The sequence below is a fragment of the Nerophis ophidion genome, linkage group LG01, assembly GCF_033978795.1.
Source record: "Nerophis ophidion isolate RoL-2023_Sa linkage group LG01, RoL_Noph_v1.0, whole genome shotgun sequence".
In the NCBI taxonomy this organism is placed as follows: Eukaryota; Metazoa; Chordata; class Actinopteri; order Syngnathiformes; family Syngnathidae; genus Nerophis; species Nerophis ophidion.
This window is the reverse complement of record NC_084611.1, coordinates 63,008,676-63,035,208: the sequence shown is the minus strand read 5'-3', so window position 1 is coordinate 63,035,208 and position 26,533 is coordinate 63,008,676. Positions and strand designations below refer to the sequence as shown.

Genomic DNA, 26,533 nt, shown 5'->3' with positions numbered 1-26,533 from the left:
GTTTTGTGTATCTGAAATAGGATTAGCCACATTGCCTTAAATGGAAATTAAATAATATAAAATAACCCAGAGATGTAGGGGTGCTTTCTTTTTTGTTTTACTTTTGTAGATGTTAAATTTGCAGATGATTAATGCAATTTATATTTCAAAAAGATTCATTGCTCTTCCTTCTTGCTTCTACCAGTAGCAGTTTAGAAGTCTGAAGTAAAAAAGTGCACAAGTAGGTCAAATGCATTAGTTAATTGCAGGTGGTTAATCAAAGATCCATACAACATAATCTGATATGATTTCATAGTTTAAAGCACTATTTATGTATTTTTTATGATAAGTGCTAAAAATGTTTTTGCTTGCGCGCTTTGCACGCTCACATGAAATATTTGTGCCCCAGGTGTGCCACAATACAGTATTAGGTCTAGTGACGCCTCTGCCCTACTACAGCAATATAGGCCTAAGCTTATAAGCTTAGGCAATGCATATTTATAAATATGCATTGCCTTGTATTTTTAAACTAACAATAGTGTCAATAGGCAGAAACAGAAAATGGTCAATTCACTCTATAAAGTAAATATACAAATATCTATATAAATAGTAAATATAGTACATATAAATATTAAATCTATTAGGCTACAATTTCAAAGAAATGCTGCTCCATGCACAGCTAACATATCAGAAAATGAATAACTGGTGAATGACAAGAAGTTCAATAAAAGGTTTTTTATTTATAAATATTTATATTCCTCCTGATCTGTCTGTGGAGGTGGAGGCAGGACTCGTCTCTTCGTTGCCCGATCCGCCGCCAGGTTGAACCACCTGATCGCGTGTTTGGTTATGTCAGAATCTGTGGCTGACCTAATTGTCACCCCATTTTTTCTTACAGCACCTTTAATCAAACAAGAATACAAGACAAATATGTTTGTTTATGGTATGTAGCATCCAAAGCCAAGTATGCTTACACAATACAAAATATGAGATAGGTATTAAGGAGATTACATTTGAAAAAGAAACATGACTCAAAGTTACAGGAGGTGGTCAAAATAAGTGGTGCGTAAACCGAATTTGTGATCAGGGTATAGGTCTGCAAGACATCCAAAAGAATAAGAAGCAGTAGAAAATGGATTAGAAAGGGCAGATTTAAAAATAATAATAATTAAACAATTTTTTAATTGTATTTCTTTTATCTTGGGACATCTAGCAGGCCGGATTTTGGATGCTGGCCGTAGTTTGGCGACCCCTTGAACTAAACTATCTAATTAGCATATATCTACTAAGTCCGAGCGATACGCATGCACTTGACGTACTTAATTGTTCCTCATGCATCTATTTGATCATAGTGACGACTATCCAGCTTACTTTAATATCATAAACACGACAGTGAAATCTCCGTATTTCTACCTCGGGCGACCCTGATGTGGTCTCTGCTTATAATTAGTGCCGTTATCGAGCTTACACAATACAAAATATTAGATAGGTATTAAGGAGAAACATGACTTAAAGTTACAGGAGGTGGTTAAAATAAGATGTGCGTAAACTGAATTTGTGATCAGGGTATAGGTGTGCATGACATCCAAAATGTTCAAACAATATCGTTATTTGGTTCCTTGTGTATGTGGATAAATCTGGGAAGTTGACATTGTTTTCTTATTATATTTGTACTATCATTCTATGTTTGTTTTCGTGTCGGCCTATTAACTGACATACAAATTCTGCATTTTTTTATGTTATAATTACCCTTTTGGTCTCGCGCTGATTGGCGCTTATGTCCTGGTAAGGGCCAATCTGTATGTAGCTTACAGGGTGAAAAATTCAAAAGCCCAAAAACAGTTGTGTTTAGGGACATTCAAATGATCATTAACGCTAATGGCAACTTGTAAATCAAATTCAATTTGGTCTGTGCACAGATTTTTGCCAATTGGTTTTGATGTTCTGGTTCATCCTTTTCAACATTACCTTGGGACTGAGGATGAACCTATTTTCTAGTCCAAGTGCCTTTTCGACCAAGGCTTAATAAATTCTTATTTTTAAAATGGTTGCCGTTGTTTAACCTCATCTTTTTGGGGAAACTATGTCGGTGTATTAGATCATTTACAGAATATTTAATTACTGAATTGGCATCCTCCTTTGAGGTTTGGGTTATTTAAATAAATAAAAACTTTGACGCACTCAAACTTGACACAGTCCTATTTCACTTCCTCCCCCCTTTGTCCCTGAAAAAGGGACAGTGTTAGTTGTAGTAGCAATAGTAGTAGTGGTAGTAGTAGTAGACGTAGTAGTAGACGTAGTAGTAGAAGCACCTTCAGAAACATCCAAGAAAAAGAAAAGGCAGCTGATAGTAAAGCGCAGCAAAAGCAGAGGCTAAGGACAGGTCATGTTTGAGGTCAATGTTTGCTTTTGCAATAGTGATTTGATATTTTATAACACATAGTGAAATATTGTGGCCTCAATAATTCACTAAGTAGTTTATATAATTTAGTCTTTATATGATAGGACAATGCACAGAAACATTGTTCAAAAACAGATATGTTCTGTACCAGATTACATCTAAATACGTGTAAATGCAATAAAACAAACAACATGTTTACTTGACTCTCTTCCTGGGAAACTGATCAAGGAGCTCTTTGTATTATTAGGTCCATCACAGCTAAATATTATAAACTTATCACTCTCCTCGGGCACTGTTCCCCTAGCATTCAAAAAAGCGGTTATTCATCCTCTTCTTAAAAGACCTAACCTCGATCCTGACCTCATGGTAAACTACCGACCGGTGTCTCACCTTCCCTTTATTTCAAAAATCCTTGAAAAAATTGTTGCGGAGCAGTTAAATGAACACTTAGCGTCTAACAATCTATGTGAAACCTTTCAATCCGGTTTCAGGGCAAATCACTCCACGGAGACAGCCCTCGCAAAAATGACTAATGATCTATTGCTAACGATGGATTCTGATGCGTCATCTATGTTGCTGCTCCTCGATCTTAGCGCTGCTTTCGATAACGTCGATCATAATATTTTATTAGAACGTATCAAAACACGAATTGGTATGTCAGACTTAGCCCTGTCTTCGTTTAACTCTTATCTTACTGATAGGATGCAGTGTGTCTCCCATAACAATGTAACCTCGGACTACGTTAAGGTAACGTGTGGAGTTCCCCAGGGTTCGGTCCTTGGCCCTGCACTCTTCAGCATCTACATGCTGCCGCTAGGTGACATCATACGCAAATACGGTATTAGTTTTCACTGTTATGCTGATGACACCCAACTCTACATGCCCCTAAAGCTGACCAACACGCCGGATTGTAGTCAGCTGGAGGCGTGTCTTAATGAAATTAAACAATGGATGTCCGCTAACATTTTGCAACTCAACGACAAAAAAACGGAAATGCTGATTATCGGTCCTGCTAGACACCGAACTCTATTTAATAATACAACTCTAACATTTGACAACCAAACAATTAAACAAGGCGACACGGTAAAGAATCTGGGTATTATCTTCGACCCAACTCTCTCCTTTGAGGCACACATTAAAAGCGTTACTAAAACGGCCTTCTTTCATCTCCGTAATATCGCTAAAATTCGCTCCATTCTGTCCACTAAAGACACTGAGATCATTATCCATGCGTTTGTTACGTCTCGCCTCGACTATTGTAACGTATTATTTTCGGGTCTCCCCATGTCTAGCATTAAAAGATTACAGTTGGTACAAAATGCGGCTGCTAGACTTTTGACAAGAACAAGATAGTTTGATCACATTACGCCTGTACTGGCTTACCTGCACTGGCTTCCTGTGCACTTAAGATGTGACTTTAAGGTTTTACTACTTACATATAAAATAATACACGGTCTAGCTCCATCCTATCTTGCCGATTGTATTGTACCATATGTCCCGGCAAGAAATCTGTGTTCAAAGGACTCCGGCTTATTAGTGATTCCCAAAGCCCAAAAAAAGTCTGCGGGCTATAGAGCGTTTTCCGTTCGGGCTCCAGTACTCTGGAATGCCCTCCCGGTAACAGTTCGAGATGCCACCTCAGTAGAAGCATTTAAGTCTCACCTTAAAACTCATTTGTATACTCTAGCCTTTAAATATACTCCCTTTTTAGACCAGTTGATATGCCGTTTCTTTTCTTTTTCTTCTATGTCCCACTCTCCCTTGTGGAGGGGGTCCGGTCCGATCCGGTGGCCATGTACTGCTTGCCTGTGTATCGGCTGGGGACATCTCTGCGCTGCTGATCCACCTCCGCTTGGGATGGTTTCCTGCTGGCTCCGCTGTGAACGGGACTCTCGCTGCTGTGTTGGATCCGCTTTGGGCTCGACTCTCGCGACTGTGTTGGATCCATTATGGATTGAACTTTCACAGTATCATGTTAGACCCGCTCGACATTCATTGCTTTCCTCCTCTCCAAGGTTCTCATAGTCATCATTGTCACCGACGTCCCACTGGGTCATTATTGTCACCTTATGTGGGCCTACCGAGGATGTCGTAGTGGTTTGTGCAGCCCTTTGAGACACTAGTGATTTAGGGCTATATAAGTAAACATTGATTGATTGATTGATTGAAATAGCTACTTTGCATCTGCAGTCCCTGGTTACCTAAATTAAAGGGATACAAAAATCATGCAATAAAGTTATGACACTATTCATCCATTCATTCCTTTTATACCGCTTAAAGCCTTTTGGGGGCGGGATGGGCGCTGTCGCCTATCTCAGCTACAATCGGGCGTAAGGCGGGGTACACCCTGGACAAGTCGCGACCTCATCGCAGGGCCAGTTATGACACTAATTAATCATAAATAATAACAAATAATCATTAGTAATAATGTCTGTGTATAAATAATAATTCATAATTAATCAATAATATATATAATAATCAATCATAATATAGTATGTAATCAAATTAAGAAAAGTCATAAAATGCCCTTTCACTAATACATACTAAATATTCAATACAACCACAACTTATTTACATGATCACACAAAGACAATACATGCTTTTGTTCACATCTGTCATCATTTGTAAACACTATCATGATTTTAACATACACACCTCACAATTTACAACAAAAATCCTCTAATCGATCAATATAATACACATTAAGTTGATATGTCAAACATAATGCCCACCTTAGTGACCGTGTGAGCAGTTTTGATTGCTCCAAACCAACTTTTTATACCTTAAATTTTTCTATTCCTTTTGATCTAACAGGGAGAAGGCTAATTGGTCTGTACTTGTTGATTTCTTCTTTATTTCCTGCTTTATGGATTGGGATGATAGTAACAGTTTTCAACGTGGTAGGGAAAGTGTTTTCTGTTATTGATTTATTTATCAATGTTGTTATAGGAGCAGTAAGACTATCTTTATACGTTTTTAGGAAGGAAGTGTCCAGACCGTACATATCTCGAGATTGTGAGTTTGATAATGCTGGGAGGATTTTGTTTACCTTTGTTAATTCTGAACTGAGTCCATCCTCAAGAAATAGCAATTCTTTGCACTGATTTTGAGGGACTTTTTATTCTGAGTTTATACAGACTGGATGGAATGTTCCTTAAAATGATTACTTATGTCCAGACTGTCTGTGATAGTACCGCCATTGATATTTAATGTTGTAGTGTTGTTTCTTGTTTGCTCTCTTCCAGTGAGTTTGTCAATGGTTTTCCATAACTCTTTAATGTTACCTTTTGCAGCTTTGATTGATTTTAAGTGAAAGTCAGCCCTAGACTTTCCTATAAGCATTGTAACTTTGTTCTTCAACTTTTAAAATCATGCGACCCGTATTTAGACCTGTTTTAATTTCTCTTTTGAGAGCTGAGTCCCGATTTTTCATTAGAATCCAAATTGTTTCTCTAATCCACGGTATTTTTATTTTAGCACTTTTCTTTCTGGGTTTTGTTTTAGTGTAATTAAAGATGATCTCTTTGATTTTTGTATCCAATGTAAGGCTGTAGTAGGGTTGCTTATCATTTGTGTCATGTAGAAGCCGTTTATAATATCCCTAAGATTCTTTCTACGTGACTTATTTAATCAGTCTAGATATACGCCGCCTTCCGCCCGATTGTAGTTGAGTTAGGCGCCAGCGCCCCCCACGACCCCAAAAAGGGAATAAGCAGTAGAAAATGGACGGACGGATGGATGGATAGATTAACGTCCCCCATAATGTTCAATTCTTTCATATTGTGCTGTTTGAGGATGTCTGAAATGAGTTGAGAAAAATGTCTTTAGCCGTGGGTGGTCGGTATGCTACAATTTTCTTGAAATATATTTCTGAGGAAAATGTGATTTTAATTTCAACACTCTCAAGATGATATACTGGGAGGGTTATTTGTTCACTTTTAATATTTTCCCTTACATATATGATAATCCTCCCCCCTTTGTCACTTGATATTTAATTAGAACAAAAGATGTTGAAGGTTTTACCCATGTCTCCGATAGACAAAGGTACCCCAGATTAGAGTCTGACAGTAGCTGCTGGATTTGTTCAGTATGGTTACTGTCGTAGAAAGTTCAATGATGCGGACACGTTTGTTATTGAATACTTTCTATCAGACTTCTTTCTCAAATTGACTTTGTGTATATAATAAGCAACTATAATTATTTGATATGCTTAAATGTGTTGTTTGAGCTCATTTTAGCTCAACTGTTGCAGTCCATAGCTATGTGTTTAACAGACAACCGAAACAATTGAAAAATGTGGTATTTGGGCATCGGTTCAATCAGCGGCAGCTACGCCCTGTTTTATCATTGGACCTAAGTCTTTGGTTTCGTAGGCGGGACAGAGAACAAGGGAACAATGTGGGACAGCATTTGTGTCCATCCTATACCTTGTTAGTTATTGCAAAGATATGTAAACATGAGCAGCCACACCCTGAGTTTGGCTGCTCATTGTGCTTATCTAAACCACAAGGAAGTGTGTTATATATATATAAAAAGGAGTCAAAGGCCTCCTGGTATGAGGCGTCTAATTGATTATCATAACATATGGCGGGTCGAGTGTTGGTACACACGGAAACAACTCAGCCAGCCAGGGTTTCCACTGATAGAACATTTGCAGTAGGAGTTTGTGTGTTCAGCAGGTGTCAACCATTTCGGTGTATGAGCTCATGCTCATGGAGGAGCCTTGGTAGTGGTGTCTCAGCTTGGTGGTTGTACCATCAGGTCACACCAGGAAGGTCCCTTCTGTACGATATTGAATGCCAGGGTACAGTTTGTAAAGCAGGTCATTACCAAGCAGGCACGGTGTGTGCAGGTAGATGAGTGGGTGGCACCAGTGTCAATCACAAACTGATTACATTGTCTGTTGACACTTATCTCCAGCAGGGGGTCTGTTTGTATCCCCTTCTGGGCGTCCGTGTTTGTCCGGCAGCATGACGGGACCTTTCCCATTCGGAAATGTTGAGACAGTCCTGAACCCAGTGACCAGGTTGGTCACAGGTGAAACAGTTGCCACCCCGGACCCCAGCAAGCTGCCTTTTTGCCGAAATGTTATCAGACCGCCAGATGGCAGCAAAGAGTAACTGTGGTGAGAACAAGTGTGCCAATGTCTGTGCTTTTAGACCTGTTATGTATTTTAAAAGACTCTCACACTCATTAGTATGACAACACACATGTGTAGTGCTGTTTGACTAAAGCCTAAACCAAAATGTGTCCACTAAATGAATGTATTTGTGGGATGGTGCAGAAATAAAGACTAAATAGGTTGCAATTGAAATATTGAATGAGGAAGATGCGCAATATCTAAATGTGCCTGTCTGTTTTGTTTGTTGGTTTTCTCTCTGATTAAAAATGACACCATCCATATTAGATGAAAACCTAATTTTACTTAGGGAGAGATAGGCGCCAGCGCCCCCCGCGACCCCGAAAGGGAATACGCGGTAGAAAATGGATGGATGGATGGATCAAGGGACTTTAATGTCATAGCATCACACATGTGATTGCACTAAATTTAGTACCAAGTTCTCAGATGTAGCCTAATGAGTACCACCCATATGTACATACTAATGTAGTATTAGTGTTACAACTGGGGATAGGTTGATTGGCAACACTAAATTGGCCCTAGTGTGTGAATGTGAGTGTGAATGTTGTCTGTCTATCTGTGTTGGCCCTGCAATGAGGTGGCGACTTGTCCGGGGTGTACCCTGCCTTCCGCCCGATTGTAGCTGAGATGGGCGCCAGCGCCCCCCGCAACCCCGAAAGGGAATAAGCGGTAGAAAATGGATGGATGGATAATTGGTTTTCAGTGTTCCAGTAGGAATGAAATAATTTATTTTGGTCATAAAAATTCAGTAAACATTTTTTCAGAATATATAAGTGTATCATTGTCCTGTATTTGTGGCAGAGCTGTGTAACATTCATGTGCCAGTTCAGACTTGAAAAAGAGACTGTAACCACAGAGTCCCTGGAATCAACTTTAAGAACCGCTGTAAAATAGTATTTAAGTAAAAGGAAGAGACAACAGAGTGGTCTGCTTTCTCTTCCTCCTTGTTGAAATTAAAACTTGAAAAATGTATTTTGTCAAAATTATTGTTACAATTTTCATTTCTAGTTTCTAATTAATTAGGACTAATGGTGTGTATTTGGCAGTGTGGCTGGATCAAAAGAGACGTCGGAGATTCTTTACCGAACCAAAAGTTGCTTTATTACAGGCGAGCGTCACTATACAGGACTGCAGTACCTGAAGGAGGTCAAGTCAAAAACTGAGGCACTCCTAACTTGGAGGAGCCGAACCACAGTCTTATATTCTTTCTTTTTCTGCCTGAGTGTGTGTTACAACCTGACCATGTAAGGAGATGTTTGTGTGTAAGGGACTGGGAAGACAACAGATGTATACCATAACTTGTAGGTTGACGTTAAGATAAAGCAATAACGTTTGCATTTTGAAGTCTGAATTGATTGCCTCTTCTCGTGAGAGAGTTAACCCAGTCCACATGTGAATGTCCAACTAAGACTCCTTAACGTATTATGGGCTCAACCATTATTTACTTAAACCTGGTGGTTCGCTTTCTCCAAGTTGAATATAAACATTCACCATATGTAGAAAATAACATGGGTTAATGCAGGGTTAGGGAACCTATGGCTCGGGAGCCAGATGTGGCTCTTTTGATGACTGCATCTGGCTCTCGGATAAATCTGAGCTGGCATTGCTTAACACGATAAATAATGAATAATTCCACTTGTAATCACAGTGTTAAAAATAATGTTCAAAATATAAAACATTCTCATGCATTTTTAATCCATCCATCCGTTTCTACCGCACCTTTTTAAGAAGTTGCGTTAATGGTAAGAAGTTATTTATTTATTATTGGTTAGTGTGGGGCTTGCCCTCCTGGGGGTTCTTCAGACCACCAAGCACCAACATGAGAGTCTGTTTCAGGGTTACAATATTGTTTTATTTTTCAATAAGTCCCTCAGTTGTTTTCCAGCAATTGTATTATTATCTTTTGTTTTCGCTCGCGCTCTGGCTCCAGCCCCAACCCCGTCCCTCCTCCTGGCTGCTGCTCATAAATAAACAAATAAATGGGTTGTACTTGTATAGCGCTTTTCTACCTTCAAGGTACTCAAAGCGCTTTGACACTACTTCCACATTTACCCATTCACACACACATTCGCACACTGATGGAGGGAGCTTTTAACAGAGTGACAGGTGATTAGATAACAAGGCCCAGGTGGGCTGTCTACGCACCTGTCGCTGATTTAGAGGCCGGTCCTGGCACACCCCAGTTCACTGCAGGCCCACAGGCCACGCCCCCTCCACAGTTAGCTTCAGAATAACAATGTTAAATACAAAGAATAAAAGACCTATTATACTCTAGAAATGTTGGTCTTACTTAATAATGCACGCGTTTAGTTGTGTTCAGTGTTAAAAAAAAATATTATATGGCTCTTACGGAAATACATTTTAAAATATTTGGCTTTTTGGCTCTCTCAGCCAAAAAGGTTCCCGACCCCTGGGTTAATGAATTCAGTTCACTAGCATTAGAAGGCCACAGTGCAGGGAGAGCCGCTGGAAGTGATGACATCCGTCTTTAGTTATACAGCCATGGTAAAACAGGCCCGATGTATCAAAAAAAAAAATGCCAACATTTTTTTAAATGTAGCAAAATTTTAAAAAATTCACATTGTCATTATGGGATATTCCATATTGTGTGTATAGTTTTGGAGATAAAAATGTATTTATTCATTTTGGAATTAGGCTGTGACACAACAAAATATGGAATGAGTGAAGCACTGTAAATATTTCCAAATATACTACATTACAGCAAATTACTGTAATGATCAGTTGCTAGTTCACATGTTCAACACCAGAGTGTGCTACCTACTAATGACAGAGATAATGTGAAGGAGAGTTCTTTATACTAACGTGTATGCAAAAATAAAATTTATGGCAAGGATTACCAGCCTCAACCTTCTGCAAACACAACAATTACCATGTAATGACATGTATCAGTATCATGATTAAATATTTAATTAAATCCCAATGTAGTCCGACAGAAGCTTGGAGTGGCTAAACTTTTTTCCATTCATGGCGTCATACTAAAATATCTCAACGATAGTATACATGCTATAACTAAACCCATGTAGATATGTAAAATTATACAACAATATATTCAAAGATGTCAACTGCATATTATACATAACAAAGTGACTTATTAGTAGTATTAGTATCAACATTTCACCTTTTTATGTAACTTTACTCGTTTTTGCCCGTTAGCCCCTCTTTATTGTTTTGTTCAATTGGATTTTTAAAATGTGGGGCGGGTCAATTTAAAACAATAAATGTAAAAACAAGTTGCTGGCAGCAAATGGCCCTTATTTTGGTCACAACTGACTTGAGCAGTACTTTTAGCCTAACTGTGATGCACAAGTTCCAACATATCAGACAATTAAGAGGCAAATGTAAAACAATTGTTTCAGGCAAAGCAATTCATAGTGCTTTACAGATTCTGAAAATTACAATGGGGCAAAGAAATTCTATATTGTGTTTTGGAAAAAGGTTATCAAAAACGTTAATTACAAAAAAAAAATTAATACAAAACAAAACATTTTTTTTAGTTATATGTAAATTCATTCAGTTGTAAACATGAAGGAAGATCCATGAAGGAATTATTTCCTTCATGGATCTAAACTTTAACGCTTGTCAAAGTTTGTTGTAGATGAACTCCAAGATGCAGAGAAGGAGGGAGGCATTTTGCAGGAAAACATGATTTAATTTAAAACACTAAAACAAGAACAAACCAAAAGGGTACACCAAAAAGCGCGCACGAGGCGGATAATAAACAAAGAGAGCTAGCATGGGAACTAAAAAATAAACGGAGCTTAGCATGGAAGCTAGCAAAAACAAAACGGCCTAGCGTGGAAGCTAGCAGGTATTGAGCCGGAAACAGAAGTCGTTCATGTAATATGAAAACAAACTCGGAAGCAGGGAACAAAAGACAATAAGCTACAAACCACTACCGAATATAGCTTACCGCAACGTTCCATTGACACGACACGACAAGTAGCAACGACAAGAGCGACAATAATCCAGCACTGACTGGAGGACAAAAGCAGGTACAAATAGGAGCAGGCTGATTGACGCCAGGTGTGGCCAGGTCCCAATCAGCCAAAGCTGAGGCGAAAAAACGCTCAAGGAGAAACACAGGAAACAGACAAAATAAGAGCGCTGACAGGAAATACTACACATACAGAGGAAACCAAGACAAATGCAGAGGAAAAAACTAAAACACAAACAAACTGTCAGGGGAAAGCCTGACACTAGCCCCCCTTTCATTACAGATACCAGATGTTTTACGAACCCTCCCCCCCTACAAAAAAAAAAGCAGTCGAGGGAGGACAAGGCGGTGGGCCACCAGGCCAAGTGTCCCCACATCCAGCGGGGAAGAGTCAAGTGGCGACGGCGAATAGAACGCCGCTGCAATTTGCGAGGCGGTTGCCCATGAAACGACCACCTCTGTGGCCGACAAGAGTACGGTGGCGCCCTCTGCTGCTGGCCCACTGGACAGGATGGTGGTGGCGCCCCCTCCTGCTGGCCCACCAGACAGGATGGTGGTGGCGCCCCCGGCGGCTGGCCCACCGGGCAGGATGGTGGTGGCGCCCCCTGCTGCTGGCCCACCGGAGAGGATGGTGGTGCCCCCTGCTGCTTGCCTAACGGGGAGGATGGTGGCGCCCCCTGCTGCTGGCCAACCGGAGTGCGTGGTGGAGTCTGCTGGCCCACCGGAGTGCGTGGTGGAGTCCGCTGGCCCACCGGAGTGCGTGGTGGCGTCTGCTGGCTCACCGGAGTGCGTGGTGGAGTTTGATGGCTCTCCGGAGTGCGTGGTGGAGTCTGCTGGCTCACCGGAGTGTGTGTTGAAGTCTGTTGGCCCACCGGAGTGCGTGGTGGTGTATGCTGGCCCACCGGAGTGCGTGGTGGCGCCGTAGGTTGCAGACCTACCGGAGATGATGGCGCCGTAGGTTGCAGACCCACCGCAGGTGATGGCGCTGTAGGTTGCAGACCCACCGGAGGTGATGGTGGCGTCTGCCGGCCCACCGGAGGTGATGGTGGCGTCTGCCGGCCCACCGGAGGTGATGGTGGCGTCTGCCGGCCCACCGGAGATGATGGTGGCGTCTGCCGGCCCACCGGAGATGATGGCGCCATCTGTTGCAGACCAACTGGGACGCGAAGTAGCTGCGCCTCCCCATCTGCACAGCTACTTATAACCACCCCCCCCCCTTAAGGGATGGATCCAAGATGTCCCCAGATAGGCCCACAGACGACAGGGGTGGGTGGGAGAGAGCTTGATACGCGGCCGAACTCTTCTTTAATTCAGCCATTAATTTTAACGCTAAATTAAGCCTCTCCGCCATGGAAATCTCTGCGATCAGGTTTTGGTTATCCCTCTCCCTAGGAGCCCAGTCTGTGAAAAACTTTCATTTACTCATCCTCCCCCAGTGTCTACCTTTTTCCTACATTTTACGGGTCGCCTTAAGTGGCAACCCATCACTGTACCTGTTGTGTGATGGGTACAATGTTTGTCTAATTTTGAATGGGTTTGTGGTGAAAATAAAACGTGTGCAATGACAATAAAGGACATACAAACATATTATTTAATTCAATCTTTGTTTTAATTTACAAATTAAGTCATTGTTATACATCCATGATTAACAAAGATTGAGGTAAGAAGCTGAAGCAAGAGAACTAAACTCAAAATGTACTGCAGTGATACAAAATTCAATAATATTTGTAAATAAGATTGTAGACGATTACTGTTATCCCCGTTGTTTCAGTTTTTTTCTAGTTGGTACATCTAAAAAAATATCAAATAAAAAATGCAACGGTTTCTTTTTGAGCGAGCCAAAACAACTGCAGGTGGTCCTCCTTTTACAAAATTCCATGTTTGTGGAACTATCTTGCGGTGTTTTTTGTCAGCCATAGTCTTTGAATTAGGTCGCAGTTTAAGGTTGTTTATGAATTTTTACAAACTTAATTTCAATATGCAAAGCTACAAGATGCAGACATACTCTTTTAAAACTATTTACAGAGAAATATGAAGTATTCAGCCAGACTCAAAAATTGCTGGGCGAGCTGCTGTCTGGAACTATGACCTTGTAGTTTGAAGAGAAATGTGAAATGAAGGACAAGTGGAACAGAGGTAAATCCCATCAAATATACATTTTTACTGTGTTACAGTGCATGCAGTGAACAGTAGTCAGTGATACACTATTTGTGTAGTTATTTGTCTCAACCTAAATGAACCAATAGCTAATGCTAAATCAGATGTGTTTATGTTCTTGCCGTGTTGGAAAAACTGACATTCATTATTTATACATTGTTATTTACAGCTGAAATGGACCATAAGGACTCTCCTGGCCTTCATGAACTCATCATTTACTAAGGGGACGAGTTTCTGACTGTTAAACATTGTAGATAAAAAGCTGACTTTTTATGTAAAAACCCAGTGCATTTTGTGTTTGTTATTGTTTTGGTTTTTATTCACTTACATTTTAGTAAATTATCTATTAACTATATGAGGCAATTCCTGAAGGAATTGCTTGTGAATGCTCCATTCCTGAAGTTGAACTGAAATGCTGATAGAATGTAGAAGGAATGTAAGAATTCCAGGAAAAAAACGGAATTTGGTTTACAACTTGGAAAAGTGTTAGTTGGATGAGTGGAACGTGTTTTTGTTGGAATGGTTTGAATAGGTTGAAAAATGTGTGAATTTTGGACGTCACGAGTGACATTTCCCCTGTCATCATTTTCAAAATGGAGGAGGCTGATTTCAATACCGGTAATTTGAAATTGCATAAAGGGAAGACAATTAAGAGCTATTCAGTAGGATTTAAGGTCCAAGCTATTGAAAGTTAAAAAGAACAGTAAGCAGCTATGTTTTATTAATATACCTGTGGAGCCCAGGGTCCGACAGACAGGCAGGGCATGCTGGAGTTGGCCTGGGAACTCCCTCGTCACGTGACGAGGGAGAGGGTGCTCTCTCCCTCGTCATGTGACAGGGAGAGAGCACCGAGTTTCCAAAGAGTAAATAGAGCAAGAGCATACCAGTCACTTCTTGCTACCGGCATACGACTACAGCTGATTGGACTGCGGCGGTCACGTGACTAGGAAGCGCGCAAAGAGTAAATAGAAAGGCAAGAGCCTAATAGTCTCCACCAATGTATGTATGTATTTGACACGTGTTACATAAAGGTAAGACATCAATAACGTTTTTTTTATTAAATGTGCTTTTCATCTCAATCCATTTTTTACTGCATGCCTTTGGAGTCAGAAGAGGTTTTAAATTAATTAGCGCATGCTTACTTTTACCGCATGCCTTTGGTAAGCGCAGGGGTGAGAAGAGGTTTTAAATTAGTTAGCGCCCCGGTGGCAATTCAAGGAAATACGCTATTCTGGAGTTTGAATCGGATGAAAAATGTGGGAATTGTGGAATTCCTGGAATTTTTTTAACTTGGAAAAATAATAGTTTGAATTTCCAGGATAAGTGGAATGTGTTGAAGGTGGAATGGTTTGACTCAATTAAAAATTTCGAAATGGGGGAAGTTTGAAAAATGGCCAATTAATTTTGAATGGGGAAAATGTCCCGAAAAACCTAGAAATCTGGGAAATATGTAAATTTTTGGAATTTGTCAAGGGAAAGCCCGCGATTCCCGAATAGGTTGAACAGTTTGAAGTTGGAACAGTTCGAATCGAATGAAAAATGTGGAAGACAAAAAGAAGAAGAAGTAGAAGAATAAATATATGAATTTTGGTGTAGAAAACTATTGAAGCATTCACACAACTAGTATTGTCTGTTTATTTACATGGCATCAATGTAGAAATATACTCATCCATACGTCGTCAGACAGATTTTTTATAAACTACCTGAACTGGTAAATATGGTGGAAATCCAAACCACACACTTCGACAGAAACTTTAGTTCAAAGAACCAAAAGTTCAACTTTTGGTGGAAAAAGGCCTTTTACTTGTGTTGCTCGGTCCAAGCCGGTCAAACACAGCAGCTACTGTATCATGAAGGACAACAATGGCATCTTTAAACAGCTGATAAATAAGCAGCAAAGTTGTTTCGTTATTGGCACTTTCTGTCCTGTATAGTGTGAATAACTTAAATGTTCATTACCACTCCCTGGAACTGCCTAAGATAGTTAGCAACATAGCTCAAAATGCTGTGGGGGGATTTTGATGAAACCTTCGGAAAATGTCAGAAATAGGACGAGGAACAAGTGAATAGCTTTGGGGGCTGATTCGGACTGTGTCAGCTATGTTATTGTGGGGGACGGCAGACTGTCGCTAACTTTATTCAGTGTTTCATTGTGTCTCTCGGACAACTGTGGCATGAAAAAGTTCTGGACCAAGTTCAAAATACAAACCCCAAAACCAGTTAAGTTGGCACATTGTGTAAATCAAAAATAAAAACAAAATACAATTATTTTAAAATCTTTTTCAACCTATATTCAATTGAATACATTGCAAAGATCAGATACTTAACGTTCAAACAAAAAAACATTGTTATTTTTTGCAAATATTAGCTCATTTGGAATTAGATGCCGGCAACACGTTTCAAAAAAGCTGGCACAAGTGGCAAAAAGGACTGTTGAAGTTGAGGAATGCTCATCAAACACTTATTTGAAACATCCTACAGGTGAATAGGCTAATTGGGAACAAGTGGGTGCCATGATTGGGCATTAAAGCTTTCATTCACAAACAAGGATGGGGCGAGGGTCACCATTTTGTTTACAAATCTGTGAGCCCATTGACGAACAGTTTAAGAACAACATTTCTCAATGAGCTATTGCAAATAATTTAGGGAATTGACCATAATCATAATTGATCGTAATATCATCAAAAGGTTTAGAGAATCTGGAGAAATTGCTGCACGTAAGCGATGATATTTCAGACCTTCAATTCCTCAGGCGGTACTGCATCAAAAAGGAACACTTCAGAAAACCACTGTCAGTAACCAAAGTTCATCGCTACATCTGTAAGTGCAAGTTACAACTCTACTATGCAGAGCCATTTATCAACAACACCCAGAAACGCCGCCGGCTTCGCTGGGCCTGAGCTCATCTAAGATGGACTGATGCAAAGTGGAAAAGTGTTTTGTGGTCTGACAAGTCCATCCATTTTTCTACCGCTTATTGCCTTTGGGGTCGCGGGGGGCGCTGGCGCCTATCTCAGCTACAATAGAGCAGAAGGCGGGGTACAACCTGGACAAGTCACCACCTCATCGCAGGGCCAACACAGATAGACAACATTCACACTCACATTTACACACTAGGGCCAGTTTAGTGTTGCCAATCAACCTATCCCCAGGTGCATGTCTTTGGAAGTGGGAGGAAGCCGGAGTACTCGGAAGGAACCCACACAGTCACAGGGAGGACATGCAAACTCCACCCAGAAAGATCCCGAGCTTGGGATTGAACCCAGGACTACTAAGGACCTTCATATTGTGAGGCAGACGCACTAGCCCCTCTTCCACCATGCTGCTCGTCTGACTAGTCCAGATTTGAAATTGTTTTTGGAAACTGTGGACTTTGTGTCCTCTGGACCAAAGAGGAAAATAACCATCCAGATTGTTATAAGCGCAAAGTTCAAAAGTTGGCATCTGTGATGGTATGGAGGTGTATGAGTGCCAAAGGCATGGGTGACTTTCACATCTGTGAAGGCACCATTAATGCTGAAAGGTACATACAGGTTTTGGAGCAACATATGTTGTCATCCAAGCAACGTTATCATGGACGCCCCTGCAAGACAATGACAAGCCACCTGTTACAGCGTGGCTTCATAGTAAATGAGTGCGGGTACTAAACTGGCCTGCCTGTAGTCCAGACCTGACTTCCATTGAAAATGTGTGGCGCATTATTAGGCGTAAAATGCCACAACGGAGACCCCGGACCGTTGAACAACTTAAGCTTTACATCAAGCAAGAATGGGAACGAATTCCAACCTGAAAAGCTTCAAAAACCGGACTCCTCAGTTCCCAAACGTTTACTGAGTGCTGTTAAAAGGAATGGCCATGTAACACAGTGGTAAAAATGCCCCTGTGCCAACTTTTTTGCAACGTGTTGCTGCCATTAAATTCTTTGTTAATGATTATTTGCAAAAAAAAATTGTTTCTCAATTTGAACATTAAATATCTTGTGTTTGCAGTCCATTCAAATGAATATAAATTGAAAAGGATTTGCTAATCATTGTATTCTGTTTTTATGATTTACACAATCTGCAGACTTCACTGGTTTTGTAATTTGCTTGATGGAATCTGTAGTTAGCATTTTCGTGGCTATCATTTGCGAGAAGGCGAAGTATTTACATGCTGACTTGTTACTGATGTTAGCGTTGCCAATGGGCCGCATTAAAAGACACCTGGTGTCCAGATAACGCAATATATCACCGCCTCTTGATGTGATGTCATATAAGTGAAATAAGGAACAAGTTATTGAGTTTTTGGGTTGATCCGAATCACCAACTGGATTCATGATTAGAAATGTTTTTCAAAACGTTATATTGGGAAATAGGGCCTGGAGTCTGCGTTCTTTCTTATTTAAATTGCGCGTACTGGCATATTCCAAAATTCAACTAATGTCACGTACCGTAGGAACAGAACTCTTTGTAGACCGAGGACCACCTGTACTCTTCAGATATAAGCTTTACAAATGTGTCACTCAAATTGTAAATATATCGACTACTTCTCACACACCCAATTTCTCTGTGAGCTACATTTTTCATCGTTCCATTCGGCATTTCCTGATGAGCGGTGCCAAAACTCCACACAGTCTTGGTCTCCATTGTAACTGTTAGGCTGGTTATCAGCCCAATACCTGCAAGGCAAAGCAAACACTACATGAGGCGTATGTTGTATCCCCGGTGATTCATGGTTACACAGCAAAATAAGGACATACAAAATGTTTGTTCTGTCACTTACGCTGTGGTCAGGGTGGTCCCATCCACCCACTTCCACTGGCCCTCCACACCCTGATCATTTAGTCCAATCCAGACCTCCTTGTTGTTTGAAAACATACCATTAACAAACTCCTGTAAGAAAATAAATCAGTTCTGTCAGTAATAGTTCGAGTACTACAAAAAACCTAATTGCGATTATAGCGCAAATCATTTAAGCCTGACCGCTTCACTGTCGCTACAGGTGGGCCCCGTCCCATGCAAGGCTCTGTCCTGGGGCCCCTTCTTTTCATCACTCACATTATCTTCTGCAGAGTCAACATCTGTTTCCACCCAGCTTGATTTCTCCGACAAACCTAACTCCTTGCTACCTTAACTTCTGAGAATCTGAAATAAAAAATCTGTTTCACTTTAACTTCCTAAAACTAAACAATAACAAAACGACAATGACACAAAATTATCAGCATTCAAAGTCGACAGTTTGTCCACCACCACTGACATCTTCCCAGCTCCACCTCTCCCAGGTTAAGAGTCCGGGTGGAGGCATGTTATATTCAGTACATGTTAAAATTCTGTTGTTTTCAAGAGGCTGAGCACCAAGTTATTATTTTTTTTTTAAATTAATTTCAAGGTACAAAATGTGTCACAGAACCAACTAATCCCTCTGTATTGCCATATTTACCTTCTCAGAATTTGTCTTCGAGGCTTTTACACAGTTTTTTTAGTTTTTTTTTTACAAAATAATTGTTACCCTTAAAAAGTCTGAAGGGAAAACTATAGTTTATATAAGTGTTTTGACGATACCAATATTTTGGTACCGGTACTAAAATTATTTAGATACTTTTCAGTACTTTTCTGTACTTTTCTAACTAAAGGGGACCACAATAAAATTGCATAAATGGCTTTATTTAAAAAAAAAAAAAATTAGGGTACATTAGACATATGTTTCTTATTGCAGTTAAGTCCTTAAATAAAATAGTGAACATACTAGACAACTTGTCTTTTAGTAGTAAGTAAACAAAGGCTCAAAAATTAGTCTGCTGACATATGCAGTAACATATTGTGTCATTTATTGTTTTATTATTTTTTTCAAAATTGTAAGGACAAGTGATACAACATGAATTATTAATCTACTTGTTCATTTACTTTTAATATCTGCTTACTTTCTCTTTTAACATGTTGTGTCTACAGTTCGATGAAAATTAAATAATCACTTATTCTTCTGTTGTTTGATACTTTACATTAGTATCATTAGTATACCACAAATTTGGGTATCAATCCGATACCAAGTCATTACATTGGTCATATTCAAAGTCCTAATGGGTCCAGGGACATATTTCCTGAGTTTATAAACACAATATACATTTTAAAAAAAGGAACGGAGATGTTGTGATGCCAAAAAATATCGATGTAATCATAATAGTATCGACTAGATATGCTCCTGTACTTGGTTTCATCACAGTGGATGTTAGGTGTAGAGACACCAATGGCGTTTGTTTACATTTTGATGCCGGTGAGCTATGGTGTGTAGTGTAGCATGTTTAGCTATTCCTCGTCCTGCAGGGATGATACTAGTAAAAATCTAACTTTTTTTGTCGCCATGGAGACCGGGGTTAGTGATTTAGAAGTCGCTAAAACACTGCCGGCGGTGGGAGGAGGTTAGCCGCTAGCTAGCGAGCTATGTCTCAAAGCACCTGTACCTGAGAGCGTTTCAGTGTTATAACTTCACCTTCATCCTTAGTTTTTTAAGGCAAAGTGCGTCCGTTCTCCCTTTTCTGTCTACACGCTGTCTGCTTGTAAGTACTCTGTGCATGTGTGCTACCGAACATGCTCCTGTGCTCGTAAACCAGCAATGTCACGACGTGACTTCGACGCGGCCGCAGGGGGGTGCGGGACAGGTACGTTTCAGAAACAATATAGTACCGACAATTATTTATTAGTATTGCGGTACTATACTAATACCGGTATACCATACAACCCTAGTTTATACAGTTGCTAGCTATCTTTCAAGTTGGTGCACCGTTGTTAGCCTTAAAGCTAGCAAGAAATTCCAGTTAAGTTTGATCGTCACATTGTCTTTGGGGTTGATTGTCACTCATACTCCATCCATCCATCCATTTCCTACCGCTTATTCCCTTTCGGGGTCGCGGGGGGTGCTGGCGCCTATCTCAGCTACAATCGGGCGGAAGGCGGGGTACACCCTGGACAAGTCGCCACCTCATCTCATGTATTCATATATGGTACATATTGGGGCTGTCCCGATCAGATATTTATATTAGATATCAGTCTGACATCAGCAAAAAAAAACAAGTATTGGCTGATATCAGTTTGCATCTAAAATATCCGTTTTAAGTCCAATACAAACAGTCCTGCAGCAAGTTTCTTAAGCCAACATGTAAATGTTTCCCAATAATTGTATTTTAACCAAGTCATTTACAAAATAAAAATATGGTAGGGTATAGCTCGCAACCACACAACAGCTAAGCACACAATAGCACATAAGCTAGTCACACGTAATAAATGACCTTAATCAAACAATATTGGAGTCTAAAACACCACATGGGTCAAAATAAACTAGTAACAAATGTGAAGTGAATTATATTTATATAGCACTTTTCTCTAGTGACTCAAAGCACTTTTACATAGTGAAACCCAATATCTAAGTTACATTTAAACCAGTGTGGGTGGCATTAGGAGCAGGTGCGTAAAGTGTCAAGTTGCTGGCACGGCCACTCTACCAACCGAGCTATACCGCCCCGCAAATAATTATAGTCGCATATTAAAAGTATCCAGAAACAAATGTGTCAGCATCCTTCAACTTACTTCGTTATGCCCGTAACTCGATTCGTTATTTTGACCACTAAGGGTATGATTTACTAGATTTCAAATACAACGCGCTAAACAGCGTGTACAAAAAATTAAATACCATGTACCGCGAGTGGGCGTGTTTCGTGTGATCTACTAACAATGCACGTGCAATTGAAAAGTGGTGCAGACCGCATAATTCAAATGAGGATTTTGCATGCATACATGGATTTTTACCACAGAGAGACCACCATGTTCTGCACATTCATGTTATCATGCGGTGGGTTGAACCAGAAGCACACATCTATAATCTGTAACACCTTTTTTGAACAACAATCTAGACGACAGAAAACATATGCACACTTAATTCTGTACGGCAGGCTGTAGATCGTATCACCAGCGCATTTGTGTCTGGGATTACTCATATGCAAGAAAATGCATAAAGAAAGACGTCTTTTCATGTGAGAGGACCGGTATACTAACTAATATATTTGTTTAAAAAATTAAAAAAAACAAGGTACATAAAAACAACGCCTGCAGACACCAAAACGCATCAATTGAAAAGATTATCTTAAGTCCGATAAGTCATGCAAAGGCTAAAAAATGATGAAAGGAATTTGCTGAATAGACGTTATCTTCAATAATTGTATTTTTGACCATCCATCAAAATGTTCACACACATGTCTTCTTTCCAAAGCAAGCACTGATCCTGTAACTGTCAGTTTGCACGTCCTTCTGACAATTGCTAAATAAAACGCCAAAAAGTGCTCATAAAACAGTGATGAGTGTTGATAAATCACATTGCGCATGCTAAATATTAATATTTGGGTCTTCTCCTCCCAGTATTGTGGGCGTTTTGATAATAAGCATATATTTTGCTTATTAATGAAACATAGATTGCACCCTTTATTCTGCTCACTCAGGGGTCGTCAATACAAAATGTTGAAATTGGACCGAAAAAACAAATATGCCTGAGCAGAAAAAAAAAAAAAAAAAAGAGCCTTATATAAGCCTTATAATAAAGGCAACATGTGTGGAAAAGTTATTTATTTTATAATATTATTATATATTAATATATACATTATTGATTTATTATTTATTAGCCAGCTCAGTGGGATTGTGGTTAGAGTCATACCAAAGACTATAAAACATGGGTCCCATTACCTCCCTGCTTGGTACTCAGCATCAAGGGTTGGAACTTCCCAAACGCGGCCACTGCTGCTGCTCACTGCTCCCCTCACCTCCCAGGGAGCGGAACAAGGAGATGGGTCAAATGCAGAGGGTAATTTCACCACATCTAGTGTGTGTGTGACTATCAGTGGTACTTTAACTTTAATTGTGGCGAGAACTAGGATGCAGGTTTCACACCCAAAAGTTCTGAGGTGGGTGCATGACTTAATTTTTCAGGTGGGCCTTCAAGCACTTCCTAAAAGCGATCCTCCGATACCCCATCTTTATGCTATAATATTGATTCTCAAATCAAAATATATGCACTTTTGATACTTTAGTTATTTGAGATAATGTATATCACCATCAGCAACACAGTGTAAAGTAACTTAATAAATAAGACATTGTCTAAATGAAACATGATTGGAGGGAACTTTTATTGTAGGCTATTTGGAGGATAACGCCATGTGTTTTCCTGGTGACTTTTTTTTTTTAGCGTTTAAAGAGATTTCCCAAAAAGCAGCAACATGTGAAATACACTACTTTTATTCATATACCATTTCCCCATCGTTTTCCATTTTCAAATATTTTATAAAAAGTTCCAGGGAGCCACTAGAGCTGCGCTAAAGAGTTTCAGAGCTATGGGTCAATGACTCCTGTGCTCACTTAACTGACAGAATCCTCTTTGCACGCGTTTAGTAGATAGGCTTTGCATGTGCTATCAGGTTTGCACGTTTTTTTAACACACGCAAACCTTTAGTAAATCAGGGTCTTAGAGTCGAACAATCTGTGAACCCCTTAAGTTAATTTTTAGGGCAAATCACTCTACTGAGACAGCCCTCGCAAAAGTAAGTGTAAAAAAAAGTTTTTCATGAGCACATTCAGGCCTGAGACACATCACCGCTGTAAATTAAATGTACTATTGTTATGTATTATTAAGACTAGTGTTCTAAAAGGAAGACGCACACGGAAATAAGCCATATGATGGGATAGCTGGACCAGATGCAGACATCACTGCTCCTACAGTGTTAAAGTTAAAGCCTAAAACTGCAAAGTTAAAGTGGTGCAATTTGGATTTCAACCAAATATTATTTATAAAAATATGCCTTGAACTTCCTCCAAATCATTAATGACGTTAGTCAGGGGGGTTCAACAAATCTTATGAGACTTCAGCCCACACTTGAAAGAAGCTTGCCAAAAGATGGCACTTCTTTTTTGTGCATAAAATGTGTATTGACAGAATGTGCACATTACAACCGGTCCAAGATGCATTTTCAGGCTTTGTTTCTTGCTTTCCTAATTTGAACTTTGTCAAGTTACTTAAAAAGTATTCTATCTTTATTTGCCGTTATTTATATTTTCTGAATTAATGATTTGATAATGTTCATCAGTCAACTCAATGGTGTTCATTTTCAATCTATCAAGATAAAAAAAAACATCAAAATCAAATTACAGTATGCTGTGTATGTAGTTTGATCATTTTCCTCGATTGATGTACTAACGTCATGTGGTTTATTTTGTACATATGTACCATCATCTACAACAGGGGTCGCCAACCTTTACCATTCAAAGAGCCATTTTGACCCGTTTCACAAAATAAAGAAAACTATGGGAGCCACAAGACTCTTTTGAAATTAAAAAAGGAAATAACACAGCGTACAAAGTTTTGTTTTGCTTTGTGCTATGTATTAACCAGGGGTCTCAGACACACGGGCCGCACCTTAATATGAAAATGTATTATTAGTGCGAGTTTTATTTGAATACCGCTTAACAACATCACATTTGCCAACCATCTCAATTTTTCCGGGAGACTACCGAGTTTCAGAGCAACATTTCTCTCGACTGTCTGCTGGTTTTCACCCAAACAACAATAATAAGGGGTTGCTATGATGACAATGCGTTTAGCACCCTCCACAACCGTAACAATCAGCTTACCAGCCCATTCGCATGTTGTATGTGGCTTCTGCAGACACACATAAGCGACTGCAAGGCATACTTACTCAACAGCCATACAGGTTACACTGAGGGTTGTGATATAAACAACTTTAACACTCTTACTAATATGCGCCACACTTTGAACCCACACCAAACAAGATTGACAAACACATTTCGGGAGAACATCCGCACTGTAACACATTATAAACGCAACATAACAAATACCCAGAATCCCATGCATCCCTGACTCTTCCGGTCTCCCTTATACACCCCCGCTAGCACCAAACACCGCCCCCCACAACCCCACCCACCTCAACTGATGCAGGGAGGGGGAGAGGTGGGGGGCTTGTAGTGGGGGTGTATAATGGAGCCCGGAATAGTTAGGCATGCATGGGATTCTGGGTATTTGTTATGTTGCGTTTATAATGTGTTACAGTGCGGATATTCTCCCGAAATGTGTTTCTCATTCTTGTTTGGTGTGGGTTCACAGTGTGGCGCATATTAGTAAGAGTACTGAAATTGTTTATATCACAACCCTCAGTGTAACCTGTATGGCTGTTGAACAACTATGCCTTGCAGTCACTCGTGGGTTGAGTCAGCAGCCGCACACTAGATGTGGCCGGCCGGCACTCAGATAGCATAGTATTAAAGCAGACGCTATGACATGGTTGAGAGGATGTTTAAGGCATTGCTATCACGGCACGGCCTCAATATTGTTGTCTGGGTGAAAATCTGAGAATTTTATCCTGGGGAGATTTCTGGGATAGGCAGTGAAATTTGTAAAACCTCCCGGTAAAATGGGGGGGTCAGCAAGTATGCAGCTGAGCCACATCACAGTGATCCAAGAGCCGTATGCGGGGTTGCCGACCCCTGATCTACAGAGATACAAAGACTTGCTATTGAAACATCCGGTAGACACATGTAGAAGAGCTGTTTCTTTCATTAAAAAATGTCAGGTTAATTTGTATACTTAGCAAACTCATCCCCCGGGCCCCTGTACTAAACGTCTGCAAAGTGGATTGCGTCTGTTAGAGGGTAACTGCACTTTTTTTGGAAGTTTGCCTGGAGTTCAAAATCATTATGAGAGACAACACCACACATTTTTTTTTATTTTCAGGATTTTAAAGATGATAAAAAAAACGCTTGAAAGATGCGGCTAGTGGGAGTCACCGTTGTAGCCTTCAAAGCCCTCTAAGACAACTTCAAAACCCTCCATTAAAGTATTATATACACACTGCAAGTATATATATATATATATATATATATATATATATATATATATATATATATATATATATATATATTAGGGCTGCGAATCTTTGGGTGTCCCATGATTCGATCCAATATCGATTATTGGGGTCGCGATTCAAATTATATATAGATTTTTTTCGATTCAACGCGATTCTCGATTCAAAAACGATATTTTTCCGATTCACTACGATTCTGTATTCATTCAATACGTAGGATTTCAGCCGGATCCACCCCAGTCTGCTGACATGCTAGCAGAGTAGTAGATTTAAAAAAAAAAGCTTTTATAACTGTAAAGGACAATGTTTTATCAACTGATTGCAATAATGTAAATTTGTTTTAACTATTAAACGAACCAAAAAGTATGACTTATTTTATCTTTGTTAAAACATTGGACACAGTGTATTGTCAATCTTATGAGATGCGATGCAAGTGCAAGCCACTGTGACACTATTTTTTTTTTTATTTTTTATAAATGTCTAAGATAATGTAAATTTGGGATTTTTAATCACTGTTATGCTGTGTCTCCTCAATTGCTCTGTTTGCAGTTTTGAGTGTTGCTGGGTCAGGTCTGGTTTTGGAATTGGATTGCATTGTTATGGTATTGCTGTGTATTGGTTTGTTGGATTGATAAAAAAATAATAATATAATAAAAAATATAAAAAAATAAATATATATATATAAATTGATTTAAAAAAAAGAGAATCGATTCTGAATCGCACAACGTGAGAATCGCGATTCGTATTCCAATCGATTTTTTCCCACATCCCTAATATATATATATATATATATATATATATATATATATATATATATATATATATATATATATATATATATATATATGTATAATGTAGTAACAGACACGTTAATAAAATTATGTAATATGTTCAATACTTACGGTATTTTGATCATTTTAATAATTTCCGGGATTTATTTATTCCGCGCATTAATTTTTGTTTCCATAGCAGGGCATGTCTGACTTCTGGCAACATGTGTGTTCCAACTTC

General features: G+C 39.6%; 1 protein-coding gene across 1 annotated transcript in view; it reads right to left on the bottom strand.

The window, feature by feature from the left end:
* Positions 1–13,062: 13,062 nt before the first annotated feature.
* The window catches only part of LOC133558004 (C-type lectin domain family 4 member G-like), a 36,735-nt gene continuing 23,264 nt past the window's right edge, over positions 13,063–26,533 (bottom strand). The window contains exons 6-7 of the mRNA XM_061909056.1: positions 18,394–18,503; positions 13,063–18,289 (exon numbers count right to left, since the gene is read on the bottom strand). Of these exons, the coding sequence (XP_061765040.1) occupies positions 18,154–18,289; positions 18,394–18,503 (246 nt within the window). The 3' untranslated portion in view covers positions 13,063–18,153. The remainder of the gene's footprint in view (positions 18,290–18,393; positions 18,504–26,533) is intronic.